The 26,095-nt window shown below is 36.0% G+C and overlaps 2 protein-coding genes across 7 annotated transcripts in view; one reads left to right on the top strand and one right to left on the bottom strand.

Moving 5' to 3' along the window:
• Nucleotides 1-535: 535 nt before the first annotated feature.
• Nucleotides 536-2,852, bottom strand: LOC5567856 (nucleoporin SEH1). Of its 2 annotated transcripts, XM_001651831.2 has the most exons (5): nt 2,777-2,852; nt 2,573-2,712; nt 1,059-1,711; nt 840-985; nt 538-777 (listed from the first exon to the last, which is right to left on the bottom strand). In XM_001651831.2, exons 2-5 carry the CDS (start codon nt 2,681-2,683, stop codon nt 602-604), a joined length of 1,086 nt encoding a protein of 361 aa, XP_001651881.1. In that variant the 5' UTR covers nt 2,684-2,712; nt 2,777-2,852; the 3' UTR covers nt 538-601. The 2 variants fall into 2 exon arrangements, with proteins under 2 accessions (XP_011493333.1, XP_001651881.1); XM_011495031.2 differs by having other exon boundaries at nt 536-777; nt 2,573-2,790.
• Nucleotides 2,853-2,987: 135 nt separating this feature from the next.
• The window catches only part of LOC5567854 (acetyl-CoA carboxylase), a 50,973-nt gene continuing 27,865 nt past the window's right edge, over nt 2,988-26,095 (top strand). The window contains exons 1-3 of one of the 5 annotated variants that reach the window (XM_021842566.1): nt 2,988-3,297; nt 18,397-18,608; nt 18,770-19,205. In XM_021842566.1, the coding sequence (XP_021698258.1) occupies nt 18,461-18,608; nt 18,770-19,205 (584 nt within the window). In that variant the 5' untranslated portion in view covers nt 2,988-3,297; nt 18,397-18,460. Of the gene's footprint in view, nt 3,298-3,457; nt 3,561-18,069; nt 18,182-18,396; nt 18,609-18,769; nt 19,206-26,095 lie in introns of those variants that run through there. The other 4 variants (XM_021842565.1, XM_021842568.1, XM_021842567.1 and 1 more) reach the window with 4 other exon arrangements.

Here is a 26,095-nt window from a genome sequence, read left to right on the forward strand (position 1 = left end):
AAGAAAAAAATTGTACATTTTTGTAAATATCTTAAGTGTTCAAACGAATATTCTTACGGTTTTTATTGTGGTGGCTATTTGAGGCATCCTTTAGCAGATCATAATGACACTAGACATTAGAACACTGTTTTTGAGGTCAAAACCGGGGTGGCTCATACTGCCCCGTGTGTTATTATTGCCCCCATTGCCCCTATGTAGCAAATTCCCAGGCAGTCCATTATTTGCAACGTTTCATAAATCTACATAGCATTTTTCATTCAATACTTGTTTATTCCAGAGTAATTGGCAAGGTGAGTTTTGCCTCGACAGTGTATATTACCCCAGGCACCCCTAAAGTTTCTTCAAGATACGGAATGTTGTACGCAGTGTAAATGGTCATGACCGGGTAGGTGTTAAAAAAACATTTTCGGCGTTATGAAATTTGTGAAAAAAAACCCCTTCTGGCGTATTTTGGCTCCAAATTTAAAGGAGCTGAAAAAACTCTGTCTAGAAATTCACGTCTCGGGAATTTTGATAGAAAAGGAGAAAACTATTATTGAATTACAACTAAAACATTTTACTGATCATCTCAATGAAAATCCACAATAGTACATTACCTCATTCAGTGTCTCGGCACCTGAGTGGGATGACTAATAGTTCCCCGTTTGTAGTACTTAGCAGTAGCATTGACCAAGCTGGACAAGTTAAGCGACGGAGCTATGGAATTTTCTTGAACCGACGACTGTGGGTTTTCTGCCTTCAGGACTGCGGCACATCTCCAGCTTTTCAGATAATTCACTAAAAATCATTAAATGAGTTATTGTTATTATGCAGATATTAGTTCATGCGATTAAAATTACTTTTCCACATTCGAACGCAACCGTCATCTCCAGTTGAGGCTAACATCGTGCCGGTAATGTTCCACGTCACCCGCCAAACAGTGCAGTAATGGTCACCGAACTGAGCCATCTGTTGAATGTCCAGCCGAGAATTGGAAGTTGGTTCTCTGTAAAAAGTATGACATGAAAAAAGTAAGGAACGTGAAATTCTGCTTCAATAATGAATCTAGAAAATCTTACAGCGTTGGCTTCAAATTAAATATTTGAACATCTTTGCTAGCCACTGCGAGAATATGGTAGCTTCTTCCCACGTTGGGAGCGAATGCAATGTCATGCACCGGTTCTATGATGGAGTTGATAGTTTCAGTTCTGGCCCAACGCCGGGAGTTTTCGCTATATTCAAATATGAAAACTTTTCCTCCTGAGCTCTGAGACGAATCATCGCTTCCAGCAGCAATCATTGGGGCATGTAAGCGGAACATCGATTGATTCCAGGATAAACAGCTTAGCGGAATTTTAACTGCTATCTCATGCGATAAAGTCCATTGAGATAGATTCATGATATCGGGAGCTTCATAGATGCGAATGATTCCATCGGCGGAGCAGGTTGCCAAAACCAGTCCTTGGGATTTTGGAGCAAACTTCACATCCGTAACGCTTGTTCTCGAGTCGACTAGATTTGTACGGCGGACCCAGCGTTTCACCGGGGACATTGTGGGGGAACTCTTTTCGCCTACTGTTTCCTCCCACACCGAGACGGTTCTATCGAACGAACAAGTTGCCAGCACTTGACCGAATTCGGGATGTGCCCATGATAGTCGCCAAACCGAACCGGAATGGGCTTTCCAACTTGCGGTAACACTCCACACACCGGCGTCATTCTGATCCCAGACCTGGAAATTTGAAAAGAAAATGTGTGTGATGTATAAAGAGTTTCATTCAACTTATTTAACGAATTCAATGGATAAAACGCATGTACATACGGGTAAAGGAGAAAAATGAAAAATGAATATCAAATTCTACCATTGAAATAGAATATTCGAAAGTATATTTTTTATTTGTTTGTTTGAAATAAGAGTTAACAAAATAGCTCATTTTGTACGGCAAAAATTCAAGAATAACTTATTATGCCATTGCAATTACATACCAATAACAAAAATATTGATGACAGGAAATAACAAAATAATTTATTATGAAGATATTGGCTACAAAATAATAACAAAATGAATTCTTCACGTGGATTCAAAATAAGGGTAAATTTAGCTGTCTTATTTTGCAATTTACTCTTGCCTTTATTTATGATAAGTATACCATTTTATAGTATTAAAATGGCGAAATAGGATATTTTTTTTTTTTCATTTTTATGCCATACAAACTAAGTTTTTTTGATATTTTAACTTCTGTTCATACCAAACAAATAACATATTTTGATATTGTTAATAAAAAAATGATTATTTAGTATTAAAATTCGTAGGAAGATACTCTATGCCTGGTTTGTGACCCTACTCTCGATTCCAGAGACTTATTCGCAGAAATAGTAAACGTATACAAGGTCGATCTGCTTATTTTAAACTTTGTGCTAGTGTACAAAGCTAAAAAATAAATTGCACTGTCATTGATGCTTCTTTCGCAAAATTTGGGCCTTCAAACTTTAGGTAGATAGCTGAATTTGGATTCCAATCTGTTTCACTTTATATCAAGCTCATCCTTTGTTTGGTGCTCATCTTACCCCGTATACTCCTATAGATCTTTACCTTCACATATTGATCACTGGAACAAGTTGCCATTCGCTGTCCATAATAATCGTAAGCAACGTCGTGAATAACATCTTTGTGTTCCGTATGGATTGCTTGATTCTCGAACATTTCTAAATGGATAATATTTTGCTATATTCCTACAAATTAACAGAATAATTAACAATCTTTTGGAACAACAAATCGACCGCCGAAACCACGCACCACCAAAATCGTTGTATCAAAATTTCGTGTTGTGACAGATTACTGATCTAGATGAGTTTGGGCTGTTGTGCCAAACTCACTGGGCAGTAACGTCATCATCATCATTGCTCGGCATGCTTCTACGCGATCGTCATTAGTAAATTGATTGACGGACTTTTCGCTTTTCCTTTTCGCCAAAAACACCAAAAACAAAGTTCGCTGACATTTCGATCTCGGTTTCTCTCCAAGACCGAATGTGCGGTTCGCGTTTTTTTCTGCTGGCTAACGGCATTGTGCAAAATGCGTCTTTAAATATTGTGCGGAACGGAGGATTAACTAGTGCGTTAACGGTTTAGTTCAGTGCGTGGCCACGGAAACATCGGAACTAGGAGTGAAGTGGATTTTTTCTTGGTGCGATTCGCTTTTCCCCTCAGAAGGAGGAGCAGAAAATAATTTGTGAAGCGCAGTGAATCAGATTAGGAGAAAATCGATCCGCGTAAAGCCGTTCGGAAGAAAAGGCGCTAGGAAAAATATGGATAAGTGTATGTTTGAAATTTCTTATCTATCATTGAAATGAGATCGAAACCTTTATTAGTTTAGTGACAAATAAATTGAGATAACAATCGATGAAAAAAGATAACTGATTGATAACGTGCGTGGCTGGACTGGGAAGTGACAACCTTATTTTCTGTGACGGCATCGTTGTCCAATTAAAATATGGGCTCAGCTTTTTCAACCAATCAGCGTCGATGGTGTGATTCTCGTCATCGTCATCATCATCAGCAGATTGGACGCACTCGCATTGGTGTGTGAGTGTTTTGATTGCTTCGTCTCGCTTGCTCCCACTGTACCGGTAACTTCGATCCGATCCCGAATGATGTATACCCATCTCTGTCTCACCGTTTAACAAAACAAATTGTGCGCTAATCCACCTAACGGTGTGATCATAACAAGATTCAATGGATTCAATAAACATCTAAAACCCACCCAGATAGGGTTTCGTTCTACTTCGTCGTAAGAGCTACTATTCGTCGTATCAAACTTAAAATGTTCCACTACGGCGGGTATTCCAACTCACCTGCAACATAGATTCATTTTCCGAATGTAATTTTGTGAAAGCTTTTATGATTCGTCCACCTGTACACCAAAAATACAATGAAACTACTGTATTTCGATAAATAACTTCAGTTCAATTATCCACTTTTCACTTTTTCACCGAAATCGCATGGACGAACACGATTTGAGAGAAATGCTTAGCGATCGACATCAGTCACACCACTTTCGAACACAAGTTTCTTCCCGCCCCCGTGGGTGACTTACTTCGCCGGGCACTTATTTTCAGTATGGAAAACCTTCGTACTTCTTCACTGAAGGATTTCATTCCAATCACACGCCGTAAAACTTCAATAAATCACCAAACTTTACGAAATTTCCTCAACCGCCGCGTATAATTGAGAATGTAAACAAACTTCAATCCGTCGTCCTGAGAAAAAAAAAAAAGCTTGTGCTCATCAATGTTAGCGCGACGCTCGACGTAAAAATACGGTTCCTTTGATTGTGTTGTTTTCGCTGTACTGTGAGCAAATGCCATAATTGTACGGTCAAAAGGAATTGTGCTCATATGTTTGGACTGAATTTTGAATATCGAGTAAGAGCACTACATAATGGCCTGCTTTTCCTATTAAAAAACAATGCTGAAAAGTAGCACTTTTCGGTACTGTTTGGGAGGCATCAGCCAAATATCCCAGCCTATTCTGCAATAGCATCTGATTTTATATGTGACGTGCGATCCAATACAAGTCTGGTGATATTGTCGGCGCGATAAAAAGTTAGAATAAGTTTCTCACCGAAGTTATTTTTTCTCAGAATCTAAGCGAGATAGATTGAGTGGTCAGGATCCTGAGATATCCGCAAAACTAATGTTCTATGCTCACTAACGCTCTATTTCGCATGCAGTTTTTTAGGAAGTCGTAAAAAATATAACGGAATACTTGTAAGAAATAGAAAGTCAAATGATAACTGTAGAGCGTAGACTTTCAGCAGTAAATTTTTGCAGTAATGGAAGTAATATTTATTCATTCCAACTCCTCAATAAATAAGTACGCCTACTCCGTCTGAAACTATGCAGAATGTTTTACAAGGCAATGCATCAGACTTAAATCATTTTTTTTTTCAACAAAAAATTCTTCCAAAAAATACTAATTTCTAATAATAATTTATTCTATCTTCTACTTCAATTGTTACACCAAAACACACATTATTTGAAAGTCAAACATGAAATCTGTTGGATCAGATAGAAGCTCCCAATAGCTTGTTTATAAAATTTTCAGGGAATACATCAAGGAGTTCTATCTACCACGTGTCCAAACAAACCAATGAATTTAAGTTTACTCAAAGGTCGAACGCATAGTTGAGCTTAGAAATAGTTGACAACGCCGTGCACGGTGCTCCCCTGACCGTTATTATCGGAAAAAAGTCTCTATCAAATCTGTACTTACAGTCATTTTCTATAGCTATGCTGAATGTCTGGGCAAAATTTCAAAAAAAAAAATCGTAGGACCCGTTTTGAAGTTATGCCCTTTTGATTGTATAATTTCACAAACTCAAAGGAAATCTGAGATATTTAAACGGTTTTTTTTTTCTTTGGTCGTGATTATCAGAAGAAAAGTGCAATTAAAATTTGTTTCAAAGTTTTTTATCTAGTTATTTGTGACTTGTGTGCGGATTTTTGAATAAGATCACCCAGATTTTGAGTTACGCACTGTTGGAGGTGTAACCATTGAAAATATTGAATTTAAATAGATTAATTATGCATTATACTTAATACTGTTAAAACGACTGGTGAGCACAGAATTGATGGAGATTTTTTTTTCTGATAGTGACGGTCAGGGGAGCACCGTGGCTACGGTTATATGGGCCCCATATACCGTTTTGATTCATATTACGGACACTTAAGGCCCCTGTGAAGTATAACCGATTGAAAAGCATATAAATTGAAACATATTGCATGATACCTGTGCGTTATCAAACTTTTGAAACACTCAACTTCCGAACGGTGGGCGAAGATTCGGATTCCAAAGCTTGAATTACCTAAAATAAATAGGAATTAATGATCTTTCCATGATTCTTATTCCGGACGCAACCGCACTTTTTCTTCATTTTACGGACACCTTGTTTCAAATTGCGGACAACTCACGAAAAGAAAAACTTTAATAGTTAGTTATAATTAAATTCCCGCATTCGTAAAAGCAACGTCAAAGCAAGTTGCGCTCTATGAATTTTCATGCATTGCTATTTGAAATTCATATTAAAACGCGCCTAAAAGTAGGGAAATTTCAAACAGGAAATTTTGAAACCTTTCCCATACAAAGTAGAGTGTCCGGAATTAGAAGCTGTCCGGAATTTGAATCAAAACGGTACACTCCCGTGCAAAAGTTTAGGTTCTCCCCCTTAAAAACATACAAAAGTGATTTGTCGATATCTTTGTGATTACACGTCCAATTGAAACTCTCTATGGCGCATTCGAAAAATAATGAGTTATTCTTACTTCGTAGGCATTTATCCAAAAACATTTTTTTGAATTTTGTATATAGTTAACTCCCCCTTACTCGATATTCCGTATCTCGATATCGAGTTAGAGAATCATGGTAAAAGTTGGTTTTCATGGCTAACTCGATGGTCCCTCGGATCGCAGTTACACTGGTTTTGTGTTCTGAAACTCGAATCCCCCCCTTCAATATCGAGTTATGGAGAATTGACTGTATTAAATTTTTACTTAAAGTAGTGATATTTTTCAAAAAACACACTGAAAAAACATGGCTAATTTTCTCAGCATTGGATCGACTAAAATGTTGAATCAATGTGTCATTAGAATCATAATCTTATATTCTTTAAAGAGCACTTACGATTTTTTGCGGAAAAATCTGAAAACTATTCAAAATTAACAAAACAGTCATTCAAGTCATCGTGCAAAAGTTTGGGTTCACCCCTCAGTATGGTGTATCGTGCATAAGTTTGGGTTCACCTGAACTTACACAAACACGAAAATTCTGTGAAATCTCAAACCAATCATGTACGCGTCATTATTTGTGTTTGAAAAAAAAATAGGGAGTCGATGCCGGTTATGGACCCTTTGCGTATCATGGACGCCCTACAGAAAAACATAAAATTAACACACACACAATGTTATTCCTATGAAAATCCACCGGGGGAACTTCGATTGCATTGTAAGTCAGTAGTTTCAGGCAATATATTTGGTTTGAGACGCATAAATACAGATATTGTAACAGTTTTGTAAATGAAACCACACAAGAGGGTCCATAATACGCATTTCCAGGTGGGTCCATAATAGGCACGTCGGCAGCAAGCCGGATTACATGGAAATCAAATGGAGGGTCCATAATAGGAAACGTCAAATTTGTAAACATTCCTATTATGGACCCCGGGAGGGTCCATAATAGGCATTTGAACAATTGTTTTCCAAATGTATATTTCGCTAGAAAAATCGAATGATTAGGGTAAGTGTACCAGTTATGGCCATAGTAGTTCCCTATGTCGCCATACGCGATAATTTGATTGTTTCTACATTTCGAAACGTTTTATGCGTTTTGGCAGTAAGATACAGGTTATATATTGATGTTAAAACATTGAAAAAGATTAAAAATGTGAAGGTTATCGAAATTTTGCATATGTCCAAATAGGGAATCACTATATCCATAACTGGTACACTTTCCCTATGTATGTTTTATAGGCGTACTATGAAGTAAAAACGTTGAACTTGTTGTTAGACTCCACAAAATGTATATGCGTCTTAGATATCATTTCGAAAAAGCGTCGAGAATAAATTTGAGCTACTAAGGGGTCCATTACTAGCATTGAAACTTAAAACCAAAGATTTAAAACAAGGTGTCATTAGATCGTAATCATATATTCTTTGAAGAGCACTCATGAAATTTTTGCGGAAAAATTTGAAAACTATTCAAATTCTATGAAGCAGTCATTCAAGTCATCGTGCAAAAGTTTGGGTTCACCCCTTAGTATCGTGCAAAAGGTTGGGTAACATGAACTTCCTTAAAACATAATATGTGAAATCTCAAACCCGCCATCTGCGCTCAAGAAAGCTTTAAACTTTTGAAATCGGTTGAAAAATGGCAGAATTATTGACAAAAATTATTTGCGTTCAGCTCAGGTAAACCCAAACTTTTGCACGATACACTTCATACTAAGGGGTGAACATAAACTTTTGCACGATGACTTGAATGACTGTTTCATTGGTTTTGATTAGTTTTAAGATTTTTGCAAACTGTTTAGCTAGCTGGCGTACGAGGGGTCCAACCTTTTTGAGAAAACCGAAAGGACCATCCTTTAGTTTTAGCACATACGGTAGAAGCACCGATTTTGACCATACGCCAGTTGTAGCCATAGTAGATTATACACCGTTTTACATAGCCAATCAGCATGAAACATTTTGTGTTCAGTAGATAACATTCACATGACAGTGCTACATTCATTTACTCGTCCGAATTGATACAAAATAAGAAAAACAATTCATTTTCCTTACATTTTTAACTCCCATACACCTAATTTGGCCAGGGTGCTCCTAATTTGGCCACTCTCGTAAGAAATCAATGTGATTGGCTAATTTAGGAACCGAAGTTAAGTCTCTGGCCGAAACTGGTTCTGGTAGCCTGTATTGACCAACGATATTTTCAAAGCGAAACGATGGTTTAAGCTCAGTTTCGGCATTTTACTCACATAATATGGGTTGAAAGCTTGTATATAATTTTTATTGACATTTACTCTTAGGCTGGCCAATACCGGTGCTTTTACCCTACTAACGATCTGTGACATAAAATTAGAATTCCAACTATGGGTGCCGATTGCGACCTGGTTTCAGTGGCTCTCAAACGAATCTCTGATTCAATTCTAAAAAAAATTCTGTTGAAACAAATTTGGAGTAAAAATTTTCAAGTATCGAAAAACTTTTAGAGAAAGCCAGAGGAGGTTCAACTTTTTTGGAAGAATTAATGTGGAGTAATTCACAGAAATACAAAAAAAAATCAAAAGTTTAAAAAAAACTCTCCTTGTATGTGTTTTATGAGCTGAGGTTTAAGCCAAAAAAAAAGTTATTTTGATTTTCGAGCTACGAAAAAATATACCATTTTCCAAAACGTATCCCGTCTAAAGGCGGGGTTGGGTATTAGAGGGTTATCATGTTATTTCATAAGCAAATTGTTGTTATTATTTTCTGTCCTTACAAATCTTAATTCAATAAAAGTAGCCAAGTCAATGAGTTTAGAAATCGATATTCCATTTGCTCGGAAGGAGCGTTCAAAGTGCTATTTTCTGCAGTATAGAGTATAAAATATGATATTTTAAACTTGTGAGGCCACTAAAAATTGTTACAATTTTCTGACGAAAAAAGTGGTGTGTTGATGAATGACTTTCTTCAGCAATGGTGACTATTTTAGTTTTTCAATTCAGTAAAAATTACTATTGAAAATACAGGTGCGCTCATAAAAATTTCCATAGCGATTTTTATCAAGAATCCTTAAGATTTTTTTTTTGAAAGAATGTTTGCCGATTTTACCAAAGGAATTTTTTAAAGTACAGTACGGGAAATCATAAACAATTTACTGTTAAAAATCCTAGAACAATCCTTAAAGGATTTTCCTTGAAAAAAAAAATGGATTGCCAATTGATGGAAGCCGAAGAAGTATCTATGGTGGTATTCTGGAAGAAGTCGATGGAGGAGATCGATGTAATAATTTCTGGATAAACTCTATGCGATTCGATTGAAAATGTTCAGAATAAATGTCAACAGTAATCGTTAGCGGATTGCCTGTTATAAATTTGGTGAAGAAATGTAGGTATGCTATATCCATGTAAGATATAGGAGACTAAGTATGCCAAGTAACAAATTAAGAATCTCTAAAGTAATTTATGAGATAATATTTTGAAGAATTCCTATCCACGAAAAAAAATATCCTAAAAGGAATAAAAAAAATCTCAAATTAGTTCCTCAAGAATCGCCAGGAGAATAATAGAATTATCTGTGAAATTATTCAAGAAATCACTGGAGGATTTCCTGAAACAAACATATGAGAGATAACTTTATAAAAACTTCTTTGGCAATAATTCCTGGGCATACACGTGTTACAATTCTTTGAGAAATATATAGGAGTATAACAATTCCTTGGTAGTAGCTTGGAGGAACCCCTGGAGAAATTTCTATTGATTTTTATCGAGGAATCTTTCTAGATCCGTGGAGTGGTTACTGCTGGTCTTATAGGCATTCGGAAGTAATATCTGAAGGAATTTGTGCAAGAAACTTTGATAGAATTTAAGGAAAAACCCATGTAGGTATTCCAGGACGAATCCCTGAAGAATCTCTGGAAGGCTTCTAGATGGAGTTGATAGAGAATATCATAAAGTCCCTGGAGAAATACATAGACAGGGTGTCTACTACCTGGAAAAACCTGGAAAACCTGGAATTCTCAGGGAATTTTATTCAACCTGGAAAAACCTGGAATTCTCAGGGAATTTCGGCTACACTCAGGGAAATTATTTTGAAACAGTAATAGATAGTAGAATATGTAAGTTCTGTGTCAAAAAATGTCCTCAACCATAAATTTTGTCGGCTGCGCCGCTATCAAAACGCTAGTTGACATGTTCAGTCATTTTAACGATTTCTAATTAATCAGTATAAAACATGTTTAGACAAGGACTTAAGGTTGCCAAATTAGTAAAGGCAAGTACAGTTTCAGTTGGGTGTCGTTCATGAGCAGTTGATAAGTTGAAAACTTGAAAAAAAAATACAAAATGGTTTTTTTGGATATTATACAAAATAAATAAGCACCTGGTGCAAAATTCTAGAGGCTCCAGAGAAACCTACAAAACCTATTAGGCGACTATTCCACAAGTTCTTAATGATATTTTTCTCAGATCTTCAGACTGCTTCAGGATTCCTAGTAATTTCTCCAATGATTCCTTTTTGAATACCTTCATAAATTTCTTCAGGGATGCTACCTGCGATTTTTCAATGGACGATTAGAGGAACTTCTTTAGGATTTGGTCCAAAAATCTTAGAGCGCTCTAACGCTTCCACAAAAGTTTATTCGTTTCGACACTTTTCCACAAAAACCTACAATAATTCCTAAGCCGATTTTTTCATTCATTCCAGGCATTTACATAAGGATTTTTTCAAATATTTATTCTCGATTACTTTCAGGAATTGCTCAAAAATTCTTCAGGCATTATTCGATGATGTCTATTATAAACTTTTCAAAGAACTCCTCGATAATTTTTTTTCTTGGATTTCTCATTAAGTTCCTCCAGATGTTTTTCTTGGAATGTCTCCAGCATATCATCAAAATATTGTTGCTGTGGTTCAAACATTTCTCTGATATTTTTTCTGTAAAATTTTACAATCTCCATAGATTGTTTAAAACTTTATTCAAGGTTCAGGGATTCGAACCAACTACTTCAATTATTTTCTTCAAAACGTCTTGTAGAACATTATTTGGAGATAATATTTGTTTATATTTTAAGAAGGTTTCTTTTTCCTTGACACGAATGCACCCTTCTGGTGTAAAGTGTCATTAATGAAAAAAAATCAAACATTTAGGAGGTCTTTCATAGATCCTCGAAGGAATTCAAGAAAGTCGTACTTAGAACTCACACAAAATTACTCCATGATTTTCTTTCGAAATTCATTTTTTTTCAAAACAATCTAAAAATTTTGCTTGAAATTTGGATAAATGACTAGAAAATATATAAAGATTTCAATGAAAATTCTTCAAATAGAAAAATGGAGGAATTACCACAGACAAACAGACGTCACACTCTCATCGCTGTCCATCGACGAACTTTTTAACGATCGATTCGAATATATGGTAGGTGGTCAATCGACCACCCGCAGCGCTCGCGTCGTTTTTGTTCGTGTTTGACGTTTACACACTACCGCCATCTGTTGGTCCATTGGCCAACTACAGTGTTTTTAGCATTGGGCGTACATGTTTTCGCGACTATGATTTTGATCGCGATTTGTTCGAAGTGTTACGTCTGTTTCTCTGTTGAATTACTGTATGAGTTTGTGAAGATACTCTAAACGGAAATGAGAAATTAGAAAAAATCCAGATTGGATTAATGAAGGTATAAAACATTTTTTTCGGAAGAATTATTTCATGAAAGTTCATGAAAATTCATGAAAAATTTCAAAACAAACTCCTGAAGAGATCTGCGGAGTAATACGGGAAAGAAATCTATAGTAAATCAAGCTGTTATACTTGTAATGTCATGAGAAATTACAAAAAGGGTCGTAGAATTATACATAGAAAAATGTCTGTTCAACGTAGCAATCAAACTCTCATCTCGTGCTTCCTGTTAGGTATCTCTTATTATTCACAATACAGTTGACTCTCCACATCTCGATGTTCTACATCTCGATATCTCTCCCTATGTCGATGATTTTTTCGGTCCCTTCATTCTGCATACATTTTCACTCTCCATATCTCGATATCCTCCTTATCTCGATATCTCCCTATCTCGATGTGATTTTCGTCCCCAATTTTCTCTCCGTATGTCGATATGCCCATTATCAAAGGTTACTAGACTAGATTTTAGAGATTCAAAACAATTTGCGAAAATGAAATGACATCTGTTTGTTTTTGATTTTCCTGGCAACGGAAGGATTTTCAATCTAGTATTCGTTAAAAATTTGTTCTATGTCTCGATCTCTCCCTATGTCGATGGTCCCTTCGATATCGAGATGTGGAGAGGCGACTGTATATGTATAGTCTCTTTTTTAGACACTTCTAGGTGTCTAATGTAATTATTTCTAATACGATCATACTATCAGCCTTGATTTCCCCAAAGAAAAAAATGCAAAACGCTCTCCAGAAAAAATATTGTGCGTACGTCAATGAAGTCCATACATCTGAATCACATTTTAAGAGAAAAATTATGAGGCCCTTTCAGATCACTGGATATATGGTTTATGGTTTATAAACATTCTTGATTTTCGTGGTAAACAACAAAAATAATCTTTTTTTTCTAGATAATTTTATTTTCGAACATACCTTTCATTTGAAAAAAAAAGGTTTTTAATCATCTTTAATTAACTATTCGTATGTTTTGGGGAATTTCTTTAACCCAGATTTGTTTTTAAACCTGGAAAACCTGGAAAACTCAGGGAATTTCATTTCTGTAAATGAGTAGACACCCTGATAGAGCAATCCTTGGATAATCCCTATAGGAATTCCTTATGTACCATTAAATTATATTGTAGAGCATTTTTTTTTGTAAAAGTATCAAATTTTACGAGCCGAATTATTCTTCGACGTGAAAATACAAAATCTGGGCCACACAACATGCCTATTGATTAATTTCGTTGTCAGCTTTGGGGCTTCATTTTTATGACTTGTATCAAGTTAAGCCTCGGCCGGAGTCCAAATCTTTCAACTAACTACAAGACAATGCCATGTGCAATCCAAAGACTGTCTCCTACAAAAAGGACTAGTTACTCCAAACTCCAGAAATTAGAATGCTGTAGATTTTGCCTCGTAACGCGTAAAGGTGATCCTACGTTACGGGTTTTTTTTTGGTAGGTGGAAAAACCTTGATTCATTTGCTCAGGAATGACGAGCCTGATTGAGGTTCTAGTTGATTTTTTGTTCATCTTCATCTTCATCTAATGCCCAACCCCGCCTTTAAACCCAACATCGCCTTTTGGGACTTTGTTTATTTTTTCTTAGCTCGGAAATCGAAATGATTTTATTTTTGGCCTACATCTTGGGCGATAACACGCATATTGGAGAAGCTTTAGAAGACTTTTTAAACATTTTTGTATTTTTGATAAATAAAAAAAAATTATAGCCTACAAATACTTAGGTCTTATTTAACGTGTGATACAAAAATATGTACATTTTATATTTTTCTACAATCAACCTATTATATAAGAAGAGTCTGGAGGAATTGAAATAATTTCAAATTGATTTTTCCGTTACATAGAATATGTTTCAGAGAAAAACTAAGATATTTTATATTTTCAAAAGCACTTCAAATTTTTTTTTTCATTGTTAAAAATCGGTACCCAGAAGAGGCTTCAAGAAAAAATGGAAAAGGATAAATATGTTAAGACATAAATAATAAAATAATCAAAAACCAAAAATTCATTAATTTGCGAATAAAAATAAAAAATTGGGTATTAGAGGGTTACCTCCGTTCAATCACGCAGTAGCCATCATAAATATATCTAGTCAATCTAAGCAGTTAACCTAAGTTACGTTGTCGTAGTCTGAAGAAGTTTATTTATATATTCAAATATTTTTAATATGCAAAATGGCTGAATATTTATCATGCTATGGTAATAAATTTTGTCATTTTTCTTCTTGGGTCATCTCGCGACCTTGACTTGATAATTATGTATCAGATGCTTCTGTTTGCTATGTTCGCCAAAAATGTAATTCCTCCACCGTCTTCCTTATCGGGAAAAGCTCTAATAACACATTTCATTGCACGAAATGAATAACCTGATTAAGTGAATTTATAGCGAATTCCGAACCTTGTGGCTTTCCATGTATTGTAGGACAAAAGTCAAATGAAGTACCGATGTGTACTTTACGGTTTATAGGACGATTTTCTTTGGACCGACGCAGCGTCTTGTTACACAGGTCGCAAACAAGGCATTGAGTTTAGTCGTCACTTGAACCAGTTCGGTGTCGGTCGGGTCGAAATAATTTCATCGTCTCTTACCGTGGGAGCGGCGTGCTCCTAGAGTTCTGCGTATTCAACCGAATCAGTGCAACGATACCCTATTTCGTGGGTGCGATCTGAAGGTGAATTAGTGCTAAACCTATATTGTAGATTATTTGCATTTCTCTTTGGATCAGGGTTCAATAAACCATGGATTTTTAGAGGGGAGTTGTTTTCAGTTTTTTTTTATACCTCAATCAAAGTGTGAGCAACTCAATCTAATGAATGATGTATGAGCTGCCTTTTGTGAATATGGCAATTGAATTGCTGAAAGTGACTGTGTCAGCTAGGTCACCGTGCCGGACTGAATGTGAAAACCCCAAAAACGTGTTAGTTGTTAATGAACGATAAGGAAATGTTGCAAATTTCTTCAATAAGTGTCCAAAACAAATGTTAAATATTTGCACTAACGCTTAAGCAATAGCAAGTCAAAGATTATGGTACCTTCTATCAAACCCAGATAACATATACCATTTTACCAAGTCCGGAAGACACATTTCATATTCGCACGGTTTCAGTGGATAACGAAGATAAGGCTTTGTGATAAGCACACAAATTTCATCCAGCTAATTTTCTGTACGCTAGATCACCTGTCTCTAACAGCGTACGCTCTGTTATTGACCTTGATGCTCTGATTGATCCTGAACTGAATGGCTCCGCGCTTTCTCGCTTGACACTGTTGCTGATTGCTTGCGCTGAGAGTACCTATTATATACGCTACAGTTATGCAACTTATCGCTTACACCTAGAAATCATCCGATGTCATATGCTTTTTTCGGGTGCTTTGTACAATTATTTATTGTAAAAGCTCTGGCTTTGGCCTGCCTAAGAAATTTTTTAACGTACGGGAATCCCTATATGTACCGCAAATACGTCGAATGAAAACCTTCAATTCATATTTTGTAAGAGAAATTATGAACTGAGCAAAAACCCTTTTCCGCATTTAAAACCGCCATGATCAATCTAATTGATTTATAGTGAGAGTGGTCGGATTAGGTTAGGAAATTTTTGTATAACAGTGTTTAATCCACTATGACTATAATTAGCGCTATGGCCAAAAGCGCTGCTCCCACCCTAATCGAAAGTTCAACGCAGACCAGCATCAATGTCTGAATTGTGGTTCGATCCTGAATTAAATGTATTTTTATGATGCAAAATATATTGTATGTTGCTGATAGCGAAATAATAAGACGACCGCTCAGCTGATCAATTGAATAGGTCGCGCATGATGATTGAGTGCATGAGGTGATTGTTGATAAGAAGCGATTACTCTTGCACAGGAACCACGCACGTTGCTAGTGAGTGGTGCTCGGAGAAATCTTATGACATACGCATGCGGAAAATAAAAAAGTTTTTCCATAGGCTCAATAGATTTAACCCTCTAATAACCAACCCCGCCTTTAGACGGGGTACACTTTGGAATTTTGTGTATTTTTTTCGTAGCTCGGAAATCAAAATGATTTTATTTTTGGCTTAAACCTTGACTCATAACACGCACATGAGAAAAGTTTTTTATGACTTTTGAAACTTTTTTGTATTTTTGAAAATTGTTTGAAAAATTGTATTCTTATATAACCTACAAATGCCTGGGGTTTATTTAACGTGTAATATGAAAAATCGTACCTTTTATATTTTTCTACTATTAACCCATAACAGAAGAAGGGCTTGGTGGTATTAAAATAATTCCAAACCTGTGTTTCCGTTAATTATACGGAAAATAAAAATATTTTCAGAAAAATATTTGAAATTTATTATTTTTAAAAGTACCGTAAAAACTTGAATTTTTATTGTTGCCAAAAATCAGTAATTAGAAGAGGCTTAAAAAAAATGAAAAAGGATAGGAATGTTCAAAAATAAAAATTATAAAAATTAAAAACCAAAATTCATAGATTTGCGACTAAAAATAAATCATTGCCCAAAACGTGTTTAGAACGATTTTAGATAACTAAAAATGATATTTAGATCGAAAATAAAAATTTGGGTATTAGAGGGTTAACTCTCTACTCACTTTCATCGATCACCTTTGAAAAACGGTTGATAAAAAACTCTAAATGTTACGTCTATTTGTCTATGGTTATACTACGGAAACTGTACCGTTGATGCGGTTATGCAACTTATCGCTCACATTACTATTTCTCGATTACTTTTTCAAATCGACGTAAGTATCTTTTATACGGTTTTGAGAAAATTAATTAGGAAAAATCACAATCTATCTTCTAAAACTGTTTTAAAATGAATCACCTTTTTAACATTTTTTTGCCGTGTACTTCGCTCAAATTTTGCATGCACTCAGCTCACGTTCAAAAACTAGGTAGTTTCTATTATTTCCCACAAAAATAATTATAAGAAAATGATAAGCCGTTTCATTCAGTTACTTTCGACGTTTTTCTACCAGTGCAAAATCGGCTCAAGTAGTGTTTTGTTTTGATTCGTGGTTAAGTCACTTTGTCTCTCCATACAGCGGGGCGGCGAAAGTAGTGGTTAGGTTGCGAAAGTTGAAAATGTTACTTTCGTCGTTTTGTAAATCCGGAAATTAAACGTTGTAAAAGTGAAAAGTTGAGTTGGTACAGAGCGGTACGTGTAGAATTCCGCCTGCTTAACGCGTAGGATCGATAAAGTGAGTTTGTATACTTTTTTGACTTGAGTCTGTATGAATAAGTTTTCGAGATTTCTATTTTTATAATACGATAAATGCAATCTTTGAATGATGTACAATTTCACGAAAAAAAAAACAACACAATGCCTAGCTTTTACATTGCGAGTTCTACAAATATGCAAGATTATGCAATAAGGACTTTGTCTTTGTGGAATAGTATGCAAAGGGATTAAATATAATAATTAACGTTTAGTTCAATTTTATAATAATAAAAATGTATATGCAAATGAAACTCAAGCAGAAAGATGTTTCTAAAGCATGATAATTTATACGTAAAAACCCTAATTCCAAGACAAGCTTCAAAACAATTTTCAGCATCCAACATACGAATCAAACCGATACAAATACAATACAGACTAACAAATGATTATGTCATACTATTTGTAAAATTCAGCGTTTTTTCAAGGACGTTCCAGTGTTCACAGTATTCAAATCGTCCGGAGCTAGCGTGATCAAAGCTGCTTCCACATCGAAAGTGCTAAACCAGCTCAGGTCGGTTGACTTTATAATCACATTTCGCCCGGTCAACCTTGATTTGTCCTGAATCGTTTGACTTTTCTACTAATATAAAACATCTCATAGGTTCGCCATGATCTTGGCTTGGGTGTTTTCTTCCTCATCTTCGATGCTAATCGGTGTTGCCGGTCGATGATTTGTTTATAAAGTGATAGTGACGAACGTAAGCTCGAGCAAGAGTGCTATCAATATAGACAGGTTACTTTTTACGTAGGATTAATTTCTACGTTGATGCCTTCAGTTTTTCATCAGGTTCTGGTTGCAGTGCATATAGCAAAATTGACGTGTAAATCTCGAACAGATTGAACACTCTATATGACCCGATTTGATAATAAATACTTTTACCGTTCAGTTCTACAGCTCTGAATATTCAGGCTGTTAATGATATTCATTGAACTAAACTCATTTGAAGTTGAACCATCGGCCATCGAGGTTGTGTGTACAATTGTGCTGTGTGCTGTGGAAGTGTGAATTTAAAAAACTATCGTTTCAATTGATACGTACGTAACACAATAATTTAATTTCGTATCAAATAAGTTAAATAATTTACGTTCGGAATGGTTTGTTGATAAATATTTGTAAAATTGTCTTTTTCGGGGCTAAGTTGAACACTTGTAATTGTCTAGCTGAACCTCTTTGAAATTCGATCCATTGCATAACAGTCCATACTGCTATCATCAAAGGTTAATTGTCACTTTCTTTCCATATCCATCAGGTTCACTTACTATAGTTCGCGATGAACATGATTTGATTCGTTACTAATCGCATTACCGCCCCAAATGATTACGTTGGTGCTTACTGGTGTTGTTCTGTTTGTCTACATATTCCTACAAAAATGGTGGTCTTCCACGACATCTGATGATTTGGCATCACAAATTTCTGCAGTTTCTAAAGCCTCGAAGGACAAGCGAAAACACCCGCCTGACGGTATTACATATAATTCTAACCCATGTTGTTATTTACTATCCTGATTTTTATATATTACTCGTTTCCAACGTTTTGATTTTGTGTACCTTTTTCTAATTCTTCCTTTTTCAATCATTGCTAATATTAAATAGCCACTCACTATTTTTTGTTTCATCTCACAGGTGATTCGGCAGCCGAAAGCTGCGATACAGAACCGCCCGTCATCAAAAAAAGCAGCCAACACATCCACACCAACGGCAACGTTGAACCTGAAATTGCTATCGATGCCGTTGCGCAGCAGATAAAACGCGTTTCATTTTCCAATGCAAATCATATCTACGAGGATCAGGAATCTTCGTCAGAAAAACTCAATAATCATTGTGCATCGAATCATACTAGTAGCTCGAGTTTAGATTCGGTGAACGAAAACGTTGCTGGGAACGGAATGGATTCCAATAGTGGCGATGGAGGTGGCGGGGACCGACCGAATTTTATCGTCGGTGAAGACGGTCTGGAAGAGAACGAAGCCAAGGATGAGTTTCCCCAGAACACGCAGAATGGCATGCAATCGCACGCAGCTTATGAAGTAAATCTCAACGAGAAGCGACGACGCTTGAGGTGAGTGTTTTTGCCGCTTTATCCTAATGAACAGGTTTATGTGTAGGTATTTTTGCCTGCGCATGTCGTCAATGAGTTGGCTCTATGTACAAGAGTTGATTATCCAATGCTTGTGGAGGAACTATTACCTCAGTTTGGATGTACGTGCGATTTGACCGATAGATTGAATAGATTGACGTAAATGATGATAAACACAAATATTGACATTTGCCTCTTGGTTGGTAAATGAACGTTAGCGGGGTATTTCACTCATGGCAGTTTAATTTCATTGCAAAATAATTTTGAGATAAGGTAAATCAAAGTTTTAATCAGTCTAGTTGTGCTTTTATAAAATTTCAATATTATTGAAATAGATACGTATATCCGTAAGTAATGTGAAACATCATTATTTTTACAAAACAAGGTTGTAACCACTAAAAGTTTTCATTAGCAATTTTACTGACTGTAATTTGATTCTGATTATTAATTTGAAATGAAACAAATCCAAGTCTTCTATGGCAATGTGATGTGGTGATACGTAATTGCGTCAGCGCGAAACAAATTGATCCGGACAGACAGAACACATGATTTGCTTACCGATGATGATTTATCAATTTATGAATGGTGCTTCAGCTTCTACAAACAGTATAAATAAAAACAGAATTTGCCAAAGCACCTTCTACAGCATTGAAGTAATTATTATGATTAAAAAAACTGACGACTCTTGGATTGAAAACTAGTAATAGCATATTGTGAAAATTTTCTTGTAATCAGTAAAAAAATTGAAACGTTCGCTCAGAAAAAAAAAATATTTGTTTCTCTTCAATATTTTAATTGTTTTACAAGTATGTATTAAACATTAATTTGTTTATGGTTTGCCTTAGTTATAACACCTTAAAAAAATGAATCAGATAAGCCGATGCTATTTTGATAAACAAAAATTATCATTTCTGATACTTTTCTTTACAAGTTATAAACTGAAAGATTTCGTTCGTTTGTATGTTGTATTTTTGCCTTTCGCGAATTTTGAGTAATTTGCTTTAAGCTGACAAAGACTGATCTCTGCTGACTGAGCTCGAATGATGAATGATTCTGAAAACCTTAACGTTAAAACATGATTGTCGCAAATTGTCAGTTTCAATGAACAGGTTGGAAAGTTTGCTTAAAAAAATGATAGCTTGTATATGTGCTTATGTTTTATGAATACACACATAAAATCAATTGAAACAACACATTTCAACAATTTATATGTTTCATACCTAGATATTGTGTGACATTCCCACACTAACTGAGTTACCATCACAGGGGGTCTGTCTGAAGATTTCCCCCTTGTAAGAAACAGAAAAAAAGGCCACGATTGACTAATTTGTAACCCCTGAAATTGCGATGGTTGCAATTTTTCTTTCGTTATTTAAAAACGATTCAAGTGAGAGTGCAAAAAAACGAGGATTTTTTCTGGTACTCTTTCTCTCTCTTGTTGCGATGCTCACCATTACTCACGCTTCAAAAGAACTCTTGAGCGTCCTGCCCGAACAAGCAGTCCTCGGGGAGTTGTGATGGCAATCTTTTTTGATGGAATTTTACTCTGGTGTGTTTTGTGCTGCAATTTTCATAATAATAAATCTACGAGCTGTTTAGTAGAATACCTATAAGTAGATGAAAAATCGAATTTAGTACTATACCATTTAATTCCACTAGAGTTTTTATCCTTTGACAGATACGCATATTTCGACCTCAACTGTAAGGCCGTCTTCAGTGTCGTGTACTAGACTCGAATTTTTCGCAATTTCCAATTTTCATTGCATCTCTGCTTAGCAGTTTTTCGCTCCCTCGCAAAGAGGCAAAGGCAGCACGCTGTTCTAGAGTATGTCACCGAACTCTGATGATGTTGAGGAGTATTATCAAGCTTGCCATCGGATAACGAATCGGAAAGGCCTACATCAAATTGACTTTGCCGCTTAAATTAATATTACCATTCTTGACACTTACTTCCAGCATCCCTGGATATCACTGCAGCAAGCAGAAGCTCAAACTGACCATGTTTTGATTAATGAACGGCACTTCTTCGACAATATCGGCGTCAGGGCCCATGGTGGCGCCAACATCGACTTTGACCACTACTTTTTTCTTCTTCTTGGAGATAGTGCTTCATTAAGCCCAAGCAGGACAGTTCGGTTTTGCGTCGTCCGATAGATTTTGCTCACGGTTTCGCGCGTGTTTTCGTCGTCGTTGATGACGGTGTAGGCACGTTGGATAATGGCGATGGAGGAACGATTGGTTAGACCAATGGATATTCCCTAACCTCAAATCTACCTGTTCCAAGAATAGAAATTTATGAATTTAAAGCTGAAGATGAATCATAGCCAAACCTCAAAGAGAACAAATCTAGAGAACCAGACAATCGTTCCTTGCTAACTTTATCGATTGGTCACCACCAGCGAGTGATCAATCAATCAAGTTTTCAGCTTGATCCGTTGTCTAGTTCTCTAGATTTGTGCTCTTGATAATTTTGAGGTTTGGCTTCGATGTATCTTAACCTTAACAACAAATGCGCTAATTAAAAGCTATTTCAGTCATTTGTTAATTGCATTAGATTACAAATTGACTAAAATATCAATTTCTAGTGTTGTAGCACAGGTAAAAAGTGAGATTATGAGTCGCCTCTGGGTCAGACGAGGAGGGTAGACTGATTATGGAGAAGAAGAGTACAGGCCGGATAGCATAGTGCTCGACGGAATATAGACAGAAGGGCGGGAGCAGCAGAGCTGCGCTTGGAAGAAGCGGAGAGTGCAGAAATGGAACTAAAGATCTACCAAAGCTCAACGCTACACCGCGAGTCGAAAAGTGCATAGATAAACATAAGAGTCGGACGGATATGAATTGCACTGAGAGCAAAGGTACGGAGATTCAAGGCAGTCGGAAAAATGACCATGTCGGTATGTTGGACAACAGTTACTGATTACCTCACAATTTCTGGGGAATTAAGCAATGCCGTTCAACAGCTCAAAAATCGAAACATATTCTGGTGGATCCAGGAAAGTTGATCGTTTGTCTGCATCGGCTGATAGTTAAAATCTGGAAGACAAAAGAATAACCGGAGAAACGGAAACAAGGGATTAATTATTTGTATTTTTGAAATTTGCATAATACATAGCAACATACCCTATCTACAAAAAGGACGACAAATTAGAATATGCGATCTAGCAAACGATTACTAATCTCTTAAGATTAAATTGGTTGAGTTTTCGTAGTGATACAGCAGCTGTCTAAAGGTAGCAAGACATTCTGCAGCTAGTGGAAATAAAGCAACCATTTTTTTCTGACTTAGCATCATTTAAAACGGCGCGGAAAATCTAAAACAAATCTAACGAATCTAAAATTTTCATGAAACATGATTCACTAGTATAAAAAATGTTAATAGGGAATTTTGAGAACTTAAATTTTTGTGATTTTGTTCGGATATGTGCTACGGTGGAGCGTGGGTCACCTCCGATAATGAAGAGCAGCCATGAACTTAGTGAATTGACGAAATATTGTTGGCGAGGTTTCATCAAGATAAATGATGTCGTACCAGATGAATAAATAATCATTCAGTAAAAAAAGTATTTTTTCGTCGTGAAGTGAGTGATGTGACCTATACGCAGTGCTGGAAAAGTTCGCATCACGAAGCAGCTCACGAGTGTATACCAACGCATAACAAACATCACAGACTCGGGATCTGGCTAGGTGTGAGTAAGCCCGCACCCGTCTGCTCGGGAGAACATGTCAAAAGAAGTAGCAACAAGCTCGCGAGCGTTTACTCGCGAGTAACCGAGCAAGGTGTGATTTATTATGTTTTTGACAGACAAATTAATTGTATAACCATCATATCGATAGTAAACTACTAGTTTGTAGTCAAAAGCCCTTGAAAACCATAAATCTCGGAGGGTAAGCAGCTTTTTTCCCAAAAGCACAATATGATTCTGAGCAGCTCCGAACACGTTCGCGAATCACTTTTTGCTTCAGTTACTCGGGAGTCGACAGATGCGAGTAAGCCAGCGCTCTGACGCTCGGGAGCGTTTGGTTTTGTTATTGTTCCAGTTCAGATGAAGCGTTCGTAACTTTCCATCACTGCCTATACGACGGAGATTATACATTTTTAGTGTTTTATTGATAGAAACATTTTCGACAACTTGTCTCCATAAGAAAAAAAATATATTAATTGAAATAGAAAATTAAATCTGGCCGGATTTACAAATGATGTTACCCTTTCCATATATTTTTCGATAAATATGAGTGTAAGCTATTTGATTGTTGGTAATTAAATTGAAAATTAGATTTTAATTACCAGAAGTCACTTTAAACTGCAGTAATACCCTCATGCAGATGTATTTGTTTTTCATATTTAAAAAAATAGTTTCACAGAATATTGTAGAGACATTACATGAATATGAGAGTTTATAAAGCTACTTCTTGATGTTATTTTTCTTAGATCTACTATACTGCCCATAACTGCATAACAGTCACATTCGACATTTTTGACAAATTGGAGTTAATACCATGGAGAGTCATCAAATTATAAATACTTTCGATCAACTTACTAAAATCTATGAGATTGTTCTAGAAAATTCGAAAAAAATACCAAGTTGTTTTGTCACATTGGCATTTGTAACCGCATAACAGTCACATTGAGATTATGAATGAGCCTCATAATGTAGTAGCAACGAAACTTCTATCAGAATTATTTTCTGACTATTCACCCAATAAGCGATATGAGCTGTACAACATTTCAGCATCAAATAAGCTCTTTAGAATTCTTAATGATTTTTTGAAATTTTAGTTTCCTCACATACTGCAGTAAAATGCAAATTTGGTATCCCATTTACTCAATGCCTTCTTCTTTCTGGCATTACGTCCCCACTGGGACAGAGGCTGCTTCTCAGCTTAGGGTTACTCAATGCCTACTTTTGTCGAATGCTACAAATATGCAGTTATGGGCAGTATAAAGGACAAATAAACTACACATGACTGACATATTTATAAATCATTTGGATTTCAAGCTAGACATACTGATTTTTTGATCCACATTGGTTTTTAGTCATTATACATCTATTTATATGTCGTTGAATCAACTAAATCCCAATAATAAAAAATGAATATATTTTTTTTTATTTTGATTTGTTTTGTGCATACGTTGCTTATTGTTTCGAATACATTTTACTTCATGCAACCACCTTGATCGTAATCTCTCGATATGATTCAACAGTTAATCGATTTCTACACCAAGAAACAAACTGTTATACATCCATTGAATTTATCCATTTATTTGTTTATTTCAATGCAGTGTGATTTTTAAACAACAAAACTTCGAGTAGAAATAATTTGTTTTGCTCGATGATTGTTCAATAAGATCTATATGAACGCTACATTTATCAATTAACTAGATGTTAACGAGAAGTAGGGGGCCCCTACTAACTACCAATTCAGTTTCCCTCTAAACCTGATTTTCCCTTCGTGTATACATTAAAGTTTTCAAAACCTGAATTTCTACTGCTATGAGAAATATTCATCATGATTTTGGGGCCCCTAGGAACTCAGGGCCCGGTGCGGACCGCACCCACCCTAGCTACGCTACTGCGGCGACGTAAACACGAACTGTCTTCCTCAGGCTCTACGAAGCACTCCCAGAAGACGTTTGCTTTAGGGTTTCGGAGATGTCGTTAGAGAAGTTACTTCGATGCTTAGGGGTTTTCGAGAAAATTTTTGGAAAGATCACTCAATTGTTGAAATTCACTATTCAGTAAACATTGTCATTGTCTTTTGGCCACCTTCAGAGGCGCGTCCTCGTTCGAAACCATGGGTAGGACAAACGGAGTACATTTAATTATTATTTCCCAAGGAATTTCTGCACGAATATACCTAAGAAATTTCTCCAATATTTTGCTTAAGATACCTCAGGAATTCTACCTGATTTTTCCGAAGGAGTTCCATAGAAATGTAATTTCTACAAAGATTATTTCGGAAATCACATAAGTTCCTCTAATTTTTTTTTTAAATTCTCCAAGAAAACTTTAAATTCTCCAAGATTTTATCCAGTTATTCATCCATAGATTTCCCTAGGACATCCTCCAAGATTTCTGGTTCAAGATTTCTGAAAGAAAAACAATAACTTCTCCTAGTGATTCGCCATGTCCTATATGTATTTCAGGATTTATATAAGATTTATACTAAAAATGTATCTGAAGATACCTTCAGCGATTGCTCCAGTGGTTCCTTCTAAGATTTCTACAGAAATTCCTCCACTAATTCTATGAGTTCTTCTAAAGTATGTCTTGACAGTTTATTTTTCAGGAATTCTCTCTGGTAATGCCAAGAAAAAAATTCTGAAAAATAAATCCGTGAGGTATTTTTGATGAAAATCCAAAAGTAACCTCTGATTAAACCAATGTAAGTCTTGAAGCCATCCTTAATGAACAAGGACCTCTGAAAAAACTTCTCGTTTAGTTCAAACGCGCTTCCTTTCATTTTTCGACTATCCTAGGAACCGTACTATCGTTCCTTTTTTTATTGGTAGTTTTTTTTTTCTTACGATCGGCTATGTTTGTGTTTTACGCGCATTATTATCTTTGTTTACAAACGATGACCCTGGAGGGATCGATTTTGCTTTTTACTGGCTATTGAGCAAAAACAAAAAAAAATACTACCGCACAATCGACAATTATTACTCCAAATACTATTTATGCAATAAATAAACTGTTGCTTTCTCTTTTGATTGCCGGCATTCAAAAGACTAAATAATTACCACCTAATCACAAATGCTCTGGGTCCATCGCTAGCTTTTCAGGTTAATCCTGACGTGACCTTATACCCCTCCCAACCCCCATCTCCGTAGCACTTATGAGGGCGTCGCTGAGTCGGTGGCCTCTCATTAA

The sequence above is a fragment of the Aedes aegypti genome, chromosome 2 (assembly GCF_002204515.2).
Source record: "Aedes aegypti strain LVP_AGWG chromosome 2, AaegL5.0 Primary Assembly, whole genome shotgun sequence".
In the NCBI taxonomy this organism is placed as follows: domain Eukaryota; kingdom Metazoa; phylum Arthropoda; class Insecta; order Diptera; family Culicidae; genus Aedes; species Aedes aegypti.

Excerpts from the sequence above, each read along its gene's own strand:
- LOC5567856 (XM_011495031.2), bottom strand. The coding sequence starts at position 2,683 with ATGTTCGAGAATCAAGCAATCCATACGGAACACAAAGATGTTATTCAC. Across the intron at positions 1,712-2,572 it reads CCAGTGATCAATATGTGAAG|GTCTGGGATCAGAATGACGC; the intron begins GTAAAGATCTAT and ends TCAAATTTCCAG. Across the intron at positions 986-1,058 it reads TTTAATTTGAAGCCAACGCT|AGAACCAACTTCCAATTCTC; the intron begins GTAAGATTTTCT and ends TACTTTTTACAG.